Raw genomic sequence first — 14,721 nt, 5'->3', positions numbered from 1 at the left:
CAGCTGGCAATCTAGAAGGATGCCCTGCAACAAGGGGATTGGGAAACCTGCATCATGTGACACTGTGCCTGCCCCATTAGGCATTGCAAACCCTTTCCAAAGCATGCTGCAGCCACATGCACACTGGGATAGCTACCATAATGCACTGCTCTCTGTGGCGTTGCAAGAGCTGCTAATGTGGACATGCTCCACAGTCACAAGGAGCACTGTGTGAACCCATGGCAGTGCTTTCCCTGCTGCTGTCTCTGAGGGCTGGTTTAACTCCTGGCACTCTACATCTGCAAGTGTAGACGTAGCCTGAGTAAAGCCATCAGCTCCTGCAGTGGATGAAACTAGGGAGGCAGGGTGAGCAATAATGGACAGGACATCATGTGACTCTTTCAATACCTCCTCTACTATTGCAGTCCATCTGCCACTGGGTTTGGAGAGCTCAGGGCCAGTCTCTGTCATGATAGATGATGATGACAGTTAATACCTCATACCACATAGAGTCAGTTCCACCAGTTGGTGCCCTAGAGCGGAGCTTGTGGGAGGATGGGGGAAGGACTCATCCTTCTACTGACCTTCTCACTCTTTCCTGTAGGTTTCTGTACAGGGAGAGACCATCTGCCTGAGTGGATTTTCAGCCCTGGACATCCCACCTCCCGGGGGCCCGCTGTGGATCCTGGGAGACGTGTTCATTGGCCCCTACTACACTGTGTTTGACCGTGATAATGACTCTGTTGGCTTTGCCAAGTGTGTCTGAGTGCCTGCTCCACCACCCCTGCCACACACACACATGCATGCACTGTAGAGAGTGAGTCCCAGGATTAGGAAGCAAATGAGGAAATAAAAGAAATGGAAATAGATTTAAAATTAAAAAGGAAACAATATTAGTGCCCTCTTAATGACCCTTTGCCGTCTCTTGAATAAGTGATAATCAGAGAGCTCTAGCGGATCACTCAAATTTAGAGCAGCCTCACCTTGTTAGATCTTCCAGCTCCATTTTAAATATTAGGTAATGAAGCTGCGATTCCCCTCCTCCTGCAGAGAACCCACATTGGTAATGGTCATTAGATTCATTGTTCTACTGGGAGGGGAAGAGGGGGTTATATAACCCCATGCAGAAAACTTTCTCCTTATTCCTCTTCTCTAACCAATGACAGGGTGAGGGAGCTGACTTTGTCTTATGGCTGCTCCAAGTCACATGGGAAAGAAAGGCAATAGTCTGGTGGCTCTTAATAAGTTTGTGTTTTAATGTGCTTCCTTGTGAGACTGATTTCTCTTGTGGAGCTGAGGAGGGTGATCGAGAGATGGCTGCATGAGCCATCCCTTAAAATACACAAGGGAAGGCTTAGGATCAAAACACATTAACCGAGTTTCTTGTGTCGTGGCAGTGTAACGAGAACACTTGCCGTGGTGTGACCATCTCTGTTGACATGTCTCACTGGGCAGGGATGACAATAGGGGCTCCAGCCAGTAGAACCCTCAGGGAGCAGAAACGGGAAGGGGACCATGGTAGGATTTGATGATGGTCTTTGAGTTCATGTCCACAATGGCCCATCTTTACACTTAAGGCTGAGCAAACCAGTTCAGATAAAATAAGAGATGACCCAAACTTCTTAGGTTTGAAATAGTTTGATTGGTTGGATTTTTTCTTAAAGTCCTACTGTTTGGGAAAATTTGTCAAGAGCTATTGAGCTGAGAGGGTTTTTTTTTTTTTTTTTAAACATTTAAGTTACCTAGAAGCCCTAGGTCCCACTGACAGTCAATGGGGTTTAGGTGCTTTCAAGTCACTTAGCTGCTTTTGAAAACTTTACTTATGGTATTTTTGATCTGATCAAACCAGAGACTATTAGCAGTCAGACAGGAGACTTGCAAGACTTCCAGATCAAAGAGGTTTGGGGAAGCATCTCAGGTTCCAGGTGCTTCTCTTTACCAAACCTCTGAGCCTTTGAAAGCCAATTCATCTCTACTCTACACTCCCTATTCCGAACCCTAGCTTACTTTTCTTATTCAAAACCAGGTAAACATACACCCTGCTATACAAATATAGAGTGAGGCGCATTGCCCGCTCTGGAGAGCTTACAGTTAATGGTCATGTGCACAGAGCCACACTTTCCCAGGCAAGAGCCAGCAACTACGTATACAGAACTGTTCACCCTGTCGGGCCCTTAGACAAGACAAACATGGGGCAGCAGTCCAGGGGAGGGACTGCAAGTAGTGATTGGTAGACAGAGTGAGATAAAGTGGGTTTTTAAGTACGGTTTTGAGGAAGTGGGAGAGAGTGAGCTTGGTAGAGTTATCAAGGCTTTGATCCAAAGCCCACTGAAGTGAACAGAGAGATTTCCATTGACTTCAGTGGGCTTTGGGGTGGGCCCCCAAGTGTATAATGCAGCATGAGTGATGGCACAACGCAGAGAGAGAAAAAGAAAAGTCAAAGATGCAGATCCTGCCCTGGTGTGAGCCAGCTTAACACCAACAGTAGCAGTAAGATGAGAGGATTGGGAGTGATGTATGGTGTGAAATCCTGACCCCACTGAAGTCAATTGGAATGTTGCCACTGACTTCAGTGGGGTCAGGATTTCCCCAGGCAGTGAGAGCAGTAATGTGCCTGGGGGTATATGGGAGGCCAGTCGCACTAGGGAGCATACACACTTTTCCCCAGGTCCAAGCCAACATTGAGCCTGCCATCGGGGAAGAGAAAAGGGCTGCCAGTTAATTGGGATGTTCAGGGAGAATGGGGCGGAGATGATCTAAAATAAGTCACATCCCATCAGCCTGCTGAGTGCCACCCTTTTCCAGTCCATTGCACCTGTGATAAGTTTGCTAACGTTGACTCAGGTCTTTAATAACAGCCTCTGCTGCTCAGACTGGGCTATTTCATTTGTGTGTACTTAATGCTTACAATCATTACTCTTGGGCACCTGGAAGGGGCTGCCTGAGGCAGCTGTGACTGGTGCGAATGTAGGAGCTCTAATATTCATGTCAGTCTGCACAGCCCCAGGAGTGATAAATACGCTGTTCTCACCATGGGCTGCTGTCTGTGCCCACTCTTCAGCTGCTGCCTCAGATTAGAAGCTGAAGGCATCTGTTACAGCCTAAAGACCTAGCTAGAGAACAATGGTGTGTTCCCAAAAACCATCAAACACAAATACTCAGCTACCCTCCAGAGGGTCCCATTTGCAAATTAATCAAGTGCCCAGAGCTCTTTAAAGTTTTGCTAAATCCTTTCTCAGAGGAAGAATTTATCCCATACAGTGACTTAAACGTAGAACTTTTCTTAGATGCCCATTAATTAGATTTGGTGGAAGGTAAAACTCTAGCAGGGAATTGACCGCAAGCTTAGATTTTATTAAGGATCTATTTTTAACCCCTTCCAAAACAGGCACAGGGCATTGTATGAAGGAGCCATTGTACTGTAGTTGCTGTTAAAACATATAATGCCCTATATTGTACGTTCTGTAGCATCTCACTGGTAACACTGGGCCAATTTCTGTCATCAGACATACAGGACGTTTATATCTGAGGGAAGAATTTGGTCCATAGTGATGCCCTGAAAGACACATCTTATGACAGGCTGGGGGAGCGGTTTATTTGACTTAATATATTTGCAATGCAAAGATCGTGGCGCTTCTGAAATCAGTCTCTTCCCCTTGTTGTTTTACTTGTGTTTTTCAAACAGAGCTTGAAATGCTGTTTGACTTTCTTTTCTGGGCAATCTGATTTGCTGTCAGAATTACCATCTCATTTTATTATAGAAAATTGAAATGAAAACATCTTTTCTCCCCTTTACCTTGTGGCTGTTTTCTTTTGAGTGGTTTGGAATTGCCAAGGTGTAGTGAGCACTTCACTTAGGCCAGGCGTTACGTTGGGAGGCTGGGGGACAGCAGGAAGGGTGGAGGACCCAGTGAACTTCAATCACTTCAGGGTTGAAATGGAGCCGGGGGGAGGATAGATATTCTCCCAAGCTCTGCCTCCTTGAGATGTGAAAAGGAAACACCACTCACAGTACATTGTACATATGTTCATAATATGCTCAGGTGGGCTTCTGTGGGTAGGCTCCACACGCTGCGGTTTGAATGTTCCACTGGGTTCTTCAGGAGTGGCTCTCCGTTAATGGTGCTCAGAGGCCCGCTTGGCCTCTGCTCTTCCACTCCGGCCTTTTAGTTCCACAGGTCAGATTTGGAGTGAGGAGAGGGGAAGAGGAAGCCGTGATAGCTCCATTTGTGGCACTGCTGTGAAATGTCAATCAGAGCAGATTGTGCAGAGCATCGCAATGGGCTCCTTACTCGCCTTTCTTACATAGGTTCAAACAGTAGTGAAATATTTAACACTGTTGACATTTACATTATCTTCGCTGGGAATCTGAAGTAACGTGCTTTGAGATACATGGCCCAGTTCACTTCTCTCAGACCTATTGGTTCAGGCTCTCTGCAAACAGAGGCAGACAGAATTGTCAGTTACAGAAGGTTTACCTCTCAGCCATGAGGGACAGAAACATACTGTCCTGTATTAAATTATTAAAACGTTATATTGAGATTCTGTAAAACAATATGCTAACCTCCTATCAATGACCCAGTGCAACCTAGCCCAACTGGAGCTCTGAAACCACCACAGCAGGCACCGTTCTGCTCTATATAATGCCTGCTCTAATTTACATAATCTCCCAATGACCATTATAACACTAACGTCTAGCTCTTATCATCCGTAGATCTCTCAGTGATTTGCAAAGGAAGGCAGTGTGGTTATTTCCATTTTACAGATGGGGAAACTGAGGCATAGTGGCACTGGGCCTTGCTCAAGGTTACCCACCAGGCCAGTAGTAGAGCTGGGAACAGAACTGCCATCATCCAGTTCTTGAGCCTCTCATCCACATAACAGTCAAGAGGAAGGGAATGCCCAGCCGCTCCCACTGTGTGGCCCTCAGGGAGGGGGCAGTGCAGCAAATATTACACAAGCACCACGCAATGAAGGAGCCACCTACCATAAGATAATCCTCTCATGACCAGCTGTACTAGTGTTAGTACCTCTTTGTGTTGGAGATATGGCATAAAGCAGATCCACACAGACACACCCCCAGTGGCCACAGATCAGAGCCCAAGTTTATAACCCTGGCTCTATCAATGAAGCACTGTATGCCTATAGATGCATCACACACCAATGTCTTTGTGCCTCACCTGAAGGATGTATGAAATGGGATGACACTAAAAGATTCAGATCTAGGAAGAGCACTATTCATTTTTCAATTTCATAAAAAAATCCAACCTATGCTCTGAGCCTCTTTCCCATATTATTACTTTTTGTATTATGGTGGTACCTAGAAACCCCAACAAAAAATGAAGCTCCTCTCTGCTAGGTGCTGTACAAACACAATAAGAGTCAATCTCTGCCCTGAAGAGTTTACTATCTAAACAGCCATGACAAAATGAAGTATTATCCCCATTTTACAGATGAGGAATTGAGGTACAAAAAGATTAAGTATCTTAGCAAAGGTCACACAGGAAGGCTGTGTGCCTTAACCACAAAATCAACTTTTTCCCTAAATTAACATCTATACTATGAAAGGAGTCCCCATAAATACCTATCAAATACCGAATGCTCAGCCTAGGAAAAAAGATGTAATCAATTGCCAAATGTTTATTAATATAAATACGAGGGCAAGGTGCCTGCCTCAAAGAACTTTTAAAGCCCTAATCCTGCAAAGAGCTCCTCAGGTGAACCCATGCAGAACTGGGGCCAATGCAGTTTCATTTTGGAGGGAAGCCAGTGGTAGAAGTGATGTTAACGTGCCTTATTGGGTCCATGATTTCGGTTTGATCTTCCTCCTACTAGTCACCCTCCACTTAGTTAACATTAAAGGGAGAGCTAGGATTGCTAGGCCTTGCTGAAGAAAATAACACACCTAAAAAGGGACTGTCTAGCAGGTACTTTAAGAATATGCCCAAAAATTAGGTTGGGGAAAAAAATTGTTAACAAAATATATCACTACTAGAAATGGTTTCCTGATCTTTTTAACCTTTGATGAACCTGATTTCTTGTTTGGATTCAGAACATCTCTGTAGTGCTGGCAACCCAAACTCTGCTGCATTGGGCTAGTGCATGACAGCTAAATTACAAAACTAGCTATAAGCAAGATTGGAACTGACTAAAAGCCCTGATCCATTAGGGATTAGTACAAGCACCAGAACCTGCTTGTGTGAACCTAGTTGCAGAATCTGGGCCTAAATTCATTTCAGAGTCTAAGTGGTGAGAAATGCAAAAAAAAAAAAAAAAAAAAAAAAAAAAAAAACAAACACAGGAAAGGAAATGGGGAATTAGATTTATTTTGTTTTTATGGGGGGTTGATTGGTTTGTTTGATTGCTTGGGTGGGTGGTTGTAATAATTTCTGGTGTAATTAGTGACAAAGGGAGCGAAGTTTGACTTTTGAAATGGGATGGTCAAGCTGGTGGAGCCCTTTGCTACAAAAGAGATTGTAAACGCTCTGAGGCAGGGACTATCTGTCTGTATGGCACCTAGTGGGCCTAGCCCTGGGACTCCACACAGTCCCACAACACAAAGAAATAACAATAACTGATAAAAAGGATGAGCCAGTAAAAAACAACCAAGCCAAGCAGCGCAGCTCCTCCTTTTCCCTGTTTTCTGCCTAGCTCATCTTTACCACTTTACCAGTGCATATGGGCTAACAGGCTCCGTTTGGTGGCCACTGGGTTTTTTTAGCTGTCCTCTGATCATGCTGTTTATTCCAGTATCAGAGGCATAGCCGTGTTAGTCTGCATTCACAAAAACAACAAGGAGTCCGGTGCCACCTGATAAATCTGTTAGTCTTTAAGGTGCTACTGCCACCTCGTTGCTGTTTATTCCAGGCAGCTGGGCCTGAAAACACAGGTTTTCCCCACACGCAGTTTGCTCATATTGCCACTAGGAGATGCTGTTTTCACTGCTGTGGCCACCAGAAGCTCTCCCTTGCTGGCTTTACTGCTCTGTGCTGAGTGCTTTCTCCATCCATCCCAGTAGGGGGGTTTCAGCTCCCTTCAGAGAAGTGGAAAAGGAAGCAGAAGAGAGACCCAAGGCAGGAAAGGAAGAGGGGGGCACAGCTGGCTGAGGGAGAGGGAAAGGGAAAGGGAAAGAGAAAGGGAAGTCACAACAATGGTCTGATTTTCAAAGGTGCTGAGCTCCCACTGACATCCCATTTTCAGCCCCTCTGAAAATCAGACCATTAAAGGGACAGGAAGGAGAGAGCAGAGGGGAGGGGTCACAAAGTTGTATGGGAGGAGAACAGGCCTGACCTTGGATCACCTTGGAAGGGGCCAGAGGGCTGTTGCTGGTCCCATGCTTGTACTCCAGCCTGCCTTCTGGAAACAAGAGGTAAGAGGGAGAGACTCCATTGCGGGAAGGGAAGGGAAAGTTGTGCAACCTAGTGCCCCCAGCAGAGGTTTTGGATGTTTCCTCACCCCATTGGGGTGCTTCCAGGTGTAGTGTTGTGCCAGTGGCATGCTGAGCTTATGCTTTAAAACATGTGCAACTTGCATTGTGACTAAACACCAAGGCTGTGCAGAAAGGCGGGATTAGTGCAGTTTTGGTCTTGTAGAGGAGCCAGCCTTTAACTACTGCTGCAGATCATCCCTGGGATGCCCTGATCATTCCCACACTCATCTCAAAACATCCTAAAACTCACCAGGATGCGCGCACACTGTCTGATTCTCCAGTACTCTGCACTTCATTTACATTTGGGGCCAGGTTCTCTACCCCTGCTGGCCAGGTGGCTCAGTTCCCTCCACTACTCTCAACTTGTGTCCTGCACTGCAACATTATTTCCTTAATTTCTGCAATGCTATTTTTAATATTAACGATCTGAGTCATTTGCCCTTCCTCTGCCATCTCCCTCCACTTACTGCATTGTCTCTCCACAACTAAATTCATTTGATTTAGTTGAAACTTCATCTGTATTAAAATTTTCCACCAGCACCGAGAAGATAAACAGTACACACCACATGTACAGAACAGCAAACATGATACCCTAGCTCCAAGAGTCCAATTCTCCTCTTGCTGACTCTCCTGCAACACAGTGAATTACTAAATACTAAGCAACGAATCAGTTGAAGTCAATGCACTTACACCAGTGTGAAGCTCATGTAAATGAATGGAAGATCTGACCCCATGTTCATGGAGGCAACACACTCAGACGCTCAGGGCAATGTCTAGAAGACAAGCTCTTGCTTTTGGAAACTCTTTTTACTAAAAACAAATGATGAACCACTTTTGTCTTGGGGTTGGTTGTTTTCTTTTTCCTCTGATTTTTTAATTTTATTTTTAGGTTCCTTTGGGAGGGGAAGAGAAGTGGAATGCAGCTTAAAAGCTAGAGGATAGGAGAGAAGAAGCATGGGGAAGGAGACCTGACCCTTTCAAATGTCAAACAATATTATTGTTCAGCTAGCTTAGAATTCAGTAGAGAGAATTTCAAAGAGTGGGGCTAGGAAAGAAGCTCCATAGGGTTGCTGCTGTGTTTCCTCTGCTGAAAAGTTGAGCAATTCAGTCCTACATAGTGCTCTTGGGCAGGACAAGAATGTTGTCCCTAGCCTCTGTTTGCCAGAAGCTGGGAATGGATCACTTGGTGATTGCCTGTTCTGTTCATTCCCTCTGGGGCACCTGCATTGTCTGCTGTCGGAAGGACAGAATACTGGGCTAGATGGACCTTTGATCTGACCCAGTATGGCCGTTCTTCTGTTCTCCCAGTGTTGCTATTCTGGTTCTAGTAGGGAGAGTTCAGTTAGTGTTGCCAACTCTCCTGATTCTGTCATGAGTCTCACAGTATGTGATGGTTTTTAAAGCCTTCCCCCAGGTCAAGTGATAACAAGAGAATCTCTTTTGGTCCTGGTCCTAGGCACTATGAATACAAATAATAATTATAATCTCAGCTTTCATTTGTAAAAAAGTAGATGTTCAGCCTTTATGGTTGTAGAGAATGACCCCTAAAGGCTCAGAAACCAGAGGCAAATAAAAGAATGAAAAATGTAAGTGAAAGTAAACCCTCATGATTTTTTAAGCCAATTTCATAATTTTTTCAGGCTTGACTCATGATTTTTTAATGCTTTGAAATACTGAGTATGTAACATTCTGTTCAATAGTACGGTGACCATGATCATGTACCATGTGATAGATTATACAGCACTTGCCATCTTGAAAGATTATGAATTAATAATAATTAAGAAGAGATCCCAAAGTGGTTTGAAAACTATAGGGCCGTCTGGCACCTGCTGAAATCAATGGAAAGAGTCTCATTGGCTTCAGTGGACTTTGGCTCAGGCCTTGTTTACAGGACTTACAGCCTCATTAAAATGCTACTGCCTCTGGAGTGGGATGGTGGCAGCCAGCTGGTGCTAGTGTACTATATAGCAGTGACTAGGGTGATCTTTTGGCCATGGAATCTAGGGCCAATGAGCACGCATATGTGGTGCTGTGGTACCGAGGCAGAGCAGACAGGACCTTGGTTTTTAAAGTCTCATCTGAAAGAGCCACATGTAGCAAACTCCATTGGACCCCATTCTCGGGTGCACAGTGGCAGCATAAAGGGGATGGGAAGAGCCCTCTGAGCAGGGGGCTTCTCCAGCTGAAACAGGCCTGGCATCAGGTTTGCTGCTGCTCCACTCCCAGCTCTTAGTGTGGAGGACAGGGAAGGGGAATGTCCAAGGTGCACTACTCTTTCTGGCTATTCCCTGCTTCTCAAAGACCATTGAAGGTCCTGGGAAGCAGACATGGAAGTCAAGCAGTCCTGAGGCTGCTCTGACTTACACTGGTGGCCAGGTAGGCCCCAGAATAATGCTAGAGGACAATGTGTGTGAATACAGTGTAAAGCTACCCATGCCCCTTCTCCTCCAGCCCTGCCCTAAGCACAGGGACAGGGTAACTGAGAATCAGGCCTATGGAGGCTATAGGAGGGATGAAGGCATGAGGTGATGCTGCTGGCAGTTGAACCTGTGGTTCCAGAGAGCCTGTGGAGCTTTAAGCATCTTCTGGCACGATGGCACTTTAGGGACTCTTGTAAAATGTAAACGTTTAGTTCCATAGCGATAGCAATAGATTGTTAAAGGAAACCTAACTCCGAGGGAAACATGCTGGCCTTTATATTAGTGAAAGGAGGAGATGAGAGCCGCAGCAGTGACAGAAGAGGAGATTGCAGCTCAGGGGGTCTCATGACTCAGGCTCTACTCCCATAGTTTGTGATGGCATCAGCATCTGCTTTCAAATGGAAATATGGCCTGATATTCCATGGCTGCCGCTTGCTGCTTTCTCCTTGTGCGGCTTTCCATATAAATCTCAGAGCACAGATCAGCTGTCACCTTTACACAAAAGAAAATCAGGGAGGTGGATAGTAAAAGAATGAAGTCAGATCTGAACAGGCGGTGTCACCCCACTCCTCCGCACACCTTCCCAGCCACACCCAGATAAACATTCTCTCTTGCTGGTGTCGTAAACAGCCACGCCATGTAGCCAGCCATAATGATCCCCTAAGACAGGCTTTCCCAGGCCATGGGGCTGAGTGCCACTGGTGGGGCCTGAATTTCTTGCCTTACTCTTTTGTTAGAATCTGGAAAATAAGAAAATGCAAATGGTTACCTGGGGAACTTTTTTGTCAGATACCCCTATGTGTGCGTTCCAGCTGCAGCTAGTTTCTCATGCAGCCAGTTAGGGCTGCAGGGACTGAGCAGGCATTAGGGATTCCCTGGCAGTCACTCCTCCCTGCTGGTGGGGGCTGGCACTGAGGGCAGGGAAACTCTCTCCTCATCTGCCCTCAGTGCTTCTCCCACAGGTGCCCACTCAGCCAGCAGGGGCAGGAGAAAGCAGTAGTCTCCAAGCCTTGCCAGCAGGCAGCACTGTGGTGAGGAGCTCAGTGGGGAATGGAGGCTATCCTTGAGCCTCTTCCTCCCCCCTCCCCTGCCACAGCCTGTACCATCTTGAGCCCTGGGGAGATTGACAGGTCACTGTCCACTCTGGATAATGTCTGCAACCAGGAACAAGCTCTAGCATCCCTCTGGAGCGAGCCAGGGGATAACTCTGGGTGGTATAGCTGCGTGCACGGCAGAATTCTTCCTCATCAACTGCTGCTCTATATGAACATTGTCTCCAGCACACTGGAAGGCGGGGCCTGAGCTCCTTTGCTGTGATAACACCTGATAGTGCCTCTCCAGGCAGTGCTTCTCATGTGTTGCACTAACTTAGTGCCTGCCAGGCAGCATGAGGGATCAGGCTGTTTGATGGAGGGGTGGCAACTGTGGCTGTGAAGCCTGGGTGGCTCAAAGTTTCCCACCCCTGTCTTGCAGAGCTCAGCCCTTTCTCTGTTTAGGCTTCTCACGGAAATAAACCCGTTCTCCTGATTTACTTTCAGTGTCATGTCAGACTCGCTTCGTTGCAGGGAACCAGCCTCGGCTTCTAACAGTATCCAGCTGCTGGACCAGAATATTGGCTAAAGCAAACAGACCATGATATTTAGAAAGGAGAAGCTGTCGCATCTCCCTAGCTGTGCTCTTTACTCTTCTTTCCTTTTATTCTTCCTATTCATTAGGTTTTCTTCTCCATCTCGGGTTTTAATTCAGTATTTCTCAGTGCCCGTATTTCCCTTAGTTGATTATTTTTGATTAAAGGCCCATCCTTCTCTCCCTTGCTTTCTAACATGTTGGATCTGGCTTCTCTTCCCCAGTTCATTTTTCACTTTCTGTGTTTTTTTTTTTCTCCACTATTTTTAACTTCTACTCTCCCTTCTCGGTGCCAGCCTCTTCCCTCTCCTTCAGCCCCCAGGCCTTTGATCCTCTCTCCTTGACTTCTAAAGCAGTCTTGTTGGTCCTGTTTCTCCACCAGTCCCCACTCCACACCACTATCATTTCTCTCCAGTTTTCTTGCCTCACTTCCTTACTTGTTCCTCAGAACAAGTTCCAGGTTTCACAGGGTGAGTGGGTGATGAAGTAATTTTTGGTGTGTTGCACCCCAAATGCAGGTGAGCTGTTGGCCCTGTCCGTATAGAAACAAAAGAACTACCTCACCAGATCAGAGCAGTGATTCATCTAATCTAGTATCCTGCCTCCAACAATTGCAAACACTAGCTGCTTCAGAGTAAGGTGCAAATATGCTGTAAAGGACAATTATGAAATGGGAAGTTTCTTTGTCACCCTCACCAATTTATATCCCTTATGATTTTTCCCTAATGTGTCTGTAGATGTTCTCATTAGCCATATAAATGTCTAATCCTTTTATGAATGCTGCCTCAATAAAAGCTTGTGGCAGTGAGTTCCACAGTTTAATTGTACAAAGTATGAAAAAGTATTTCCTCTGATCAATGCATTCAGTAAACTTCTAAACTATCTCAGTCTTTCCAGTATTTTCTCCTACTGAAGTCTCTCCATATGTCAAATCATTTTCCTTGCCTGTATTTCATTCCCTTCTATTTATACTTTTTGAGATGGATTGACTAGAACTGAGCACGGTATTCAAAATGAGGCTATCCCACTTATGTATATAATGGCACTATAATATTGTTGCCTTTTGGCCCAAGCAGTTAGCCAGTATTTGGGACTTTGCAGGGTTTTTTCTGTTGGGGGGAGAAATTGATGATAGGACTCAGGTATCGATGGAGCAATTCTGTTTATTTACAAAAAGTGTGCACAAAAGTCCTGTTCCCCTGAATACAGTAGGAGCAAACCTCAGTCCACATGGCTTAGCTTTGTCTTGCCTAGTGCCTTGGGTGATTCCACCCCCAATAGTCTGCAGTTGTTTTTAGTGCATAATGCGGCTTGATTACTTCTTCTGTTGAGAGTACTTAGCACACCCATTAGTTTGATGAGGTCTGTGATTGCCTTTGGATCTAAGGCTATGGCTATACTAGAGAGATTACTGAGATGTAGCTGAACCTCTGCAGTTCTGCCGCTGTAAGGTCTCGTGTGTAGCCACTCTATGCTGACGGGAGAGAGCTCTCCTGCCGGCATAATTTAAACCACCCCCAACAAGTGGCAGTAGCTATGTTGGTTGGAGAGCATCTCCTGCTGACATAGCACTGTCCACACCGGTGCTTTTGTCGGTGAAGCTTATGTTGGGCAGGGGGATGGGTTTTTTTTCCACCCCCCGACCGACAAAAGTTTTGCTGACAAAAGTGCTAGTGTATTCAAAGCCTGAGACTCACATGGTAGCAGCCATTAGCACATTTCACCATAACAATATTTTCAATATTATTTTCCACTCCTTTCCTTATACATCACAATGTTTTGTTTCCACTCTACATTGAGCAGAGGTCTTGATTCAACTGTCCAGTTACCCACAGGTATTTTTCCAGATGTAAAGTTAATTTTGAACCCAGCAATGTGTATCAGTACTTCAGAGTATCCCTTTCTATATACATTACGTTGCATTGAGAGACAAAGTGAGTGAGGGAATATTGGACCAACTTCTGTCGGTGAAAGAGACAAGCTTTTGAGCTTACGTGGAGCTCTTCTTCAGACCTGAAGAATCATGGGGCCAACATAGTTACAACACTGCAAATTACATTACATTGATCAATAGTGATAATTATCTGCCCATTCACCTCGCTTCCGGGTCCCATGCACCTTCTCTCGTCTTGATTTACCTAAATCATTGCGCGTCACTGCAATATTTTTCCACCCTTATGGTTCATTCCCTTTTCCAGATCGTAAATGATAATATTAAGGGCACGAATCCTTACATGGAACATTGTGGCTCCCTACTGTTAATTTTTCACCATCTTGAAAATAGACTATTCCTTCTCTTTGTTTTCTCTCTGTTAGCCATTATGTTATCCTAAGGAGAACTTTATCTCAGCAGCCGCTCTGGGGAACCGTTCTCATAAATGGCCACTCATGTGTCTTACAGTTCTGTCTTTAATTATCATTTCAACACGAGCATCCCCTCGTTTTTACTGCTTTCCCTGCCCCACCCAGTGCCACAAATTGCAGCCACTGGCCTTCCAGCCAAAGAAGACTCGATGCAATTCCATGCCTGTCTTCACCTAACTAATCCACTACTGCAGAGCATCTTTAGTGGCCTTGGGGCACCACCTTTACGCTTGTCCCGTCTGGGACAATCTGAAAGTTATGACCTTGCTGCATTGGCCACCCCACAAAATGAGGTCATTAGGTTGTGAAGTTGGGTGAGCCGGTTTATTTCAATGTAGCTTTTGGGATAGGTAGAAAGCAGAGATGGGAACCATTTAATTCAACCCCTGTCAACAATAGGGATGCTCAGAAAACCGAACTCAGATCCCAACCCTTCCTGGCTTTTACCATCCTTAATGATGTCCATCCATCTCCTCCTCTCTGCAGCAGAGTGCACTACGTCCTGTGTGCTTCCAGACGCTGTTGGCCTGGGGATGCTTCTCTCTTGTTTTGATTGCATGTGCATGTGTCTCTCTCCCTGCATGCAGAATCTATCCAATTTCTATCCATTCCCCATGACTGGAGTGCAAACGCTGCTGAACACCCTCCTCGCGTTAGACTTGTGCTCCCAGCATTTGGTTGACCAGACAGCCCTGTATGGCGTGTATATGTTCGGTCCAGGTTACCAAGGCCTCGGCAGTGACTCCATAGTTAAGGTTGCATCAAAATCTCTCCTTAAATATCTTGATGGAGGTGGTAGATGGTTTCTGTCTGAGGTGATCTTCCCGGCTAGCGTGTGCACTGATGCCCACGCCCTCGAGCCGTGCACCTGGGAGATGTGCCTTGCTGGTAGGTAGGTGCAAG

The 14,721-nt window shown here is 45.7% G+C and overlaps 2 protein-coding genes across 4 annotated transcripts in view; one reads left to right on the top strand and one right to left on the bottom strand.

Moving 5' to 3' along the window:
- The window catches only part of CTSD (cathepsin D), a 37,896-nt gene extending 34,122 nt beyond the window's left edge, over nucleotides 1-3,774 (top strand). For both annotated transcript variants that reach the window (XM_050953720.1, XM_050953721.1), the window contains one exon: nucleotides 584-3,774. In XM_050953720.1, the coding sequence (XP_050809677.1) occupies nucleotides 584-745 (162 nt within the window). In that variant the 3' untranslated portion in view covers nucleotides 746-3,774. The remainder of the gene's footprint in view (nucleotides 1-583) is intronic.
- The window catches only part of LSP1 (lymphocyte specific protein 1), a 512,003-nt gene that overhangs the window by 281,555 nt on the left and 215,727 nt on the right, over nucleotides 1-14,721 (bottom strand). The window lies entirely within an intron of this gene.

The sequence above is a fragment of the Gopherus flavomarginatus genome, chromosome 5, assembly GCF_025201925.1.
Source record: "Gopherus flavomarginatus isolate rGopFla2 chromosome 5, rGopFla2.mat.asm, whole genome shotgun sequence".
Lineage (NCBI taxonomy): Eukaryota > Metazoa > Chordata > Testudines > Testudinidae > Gopherus > Gopherus flavomarginatus.
This window is presented reverse-complemented; position numbering and strand designations above follow the sequence as displayed.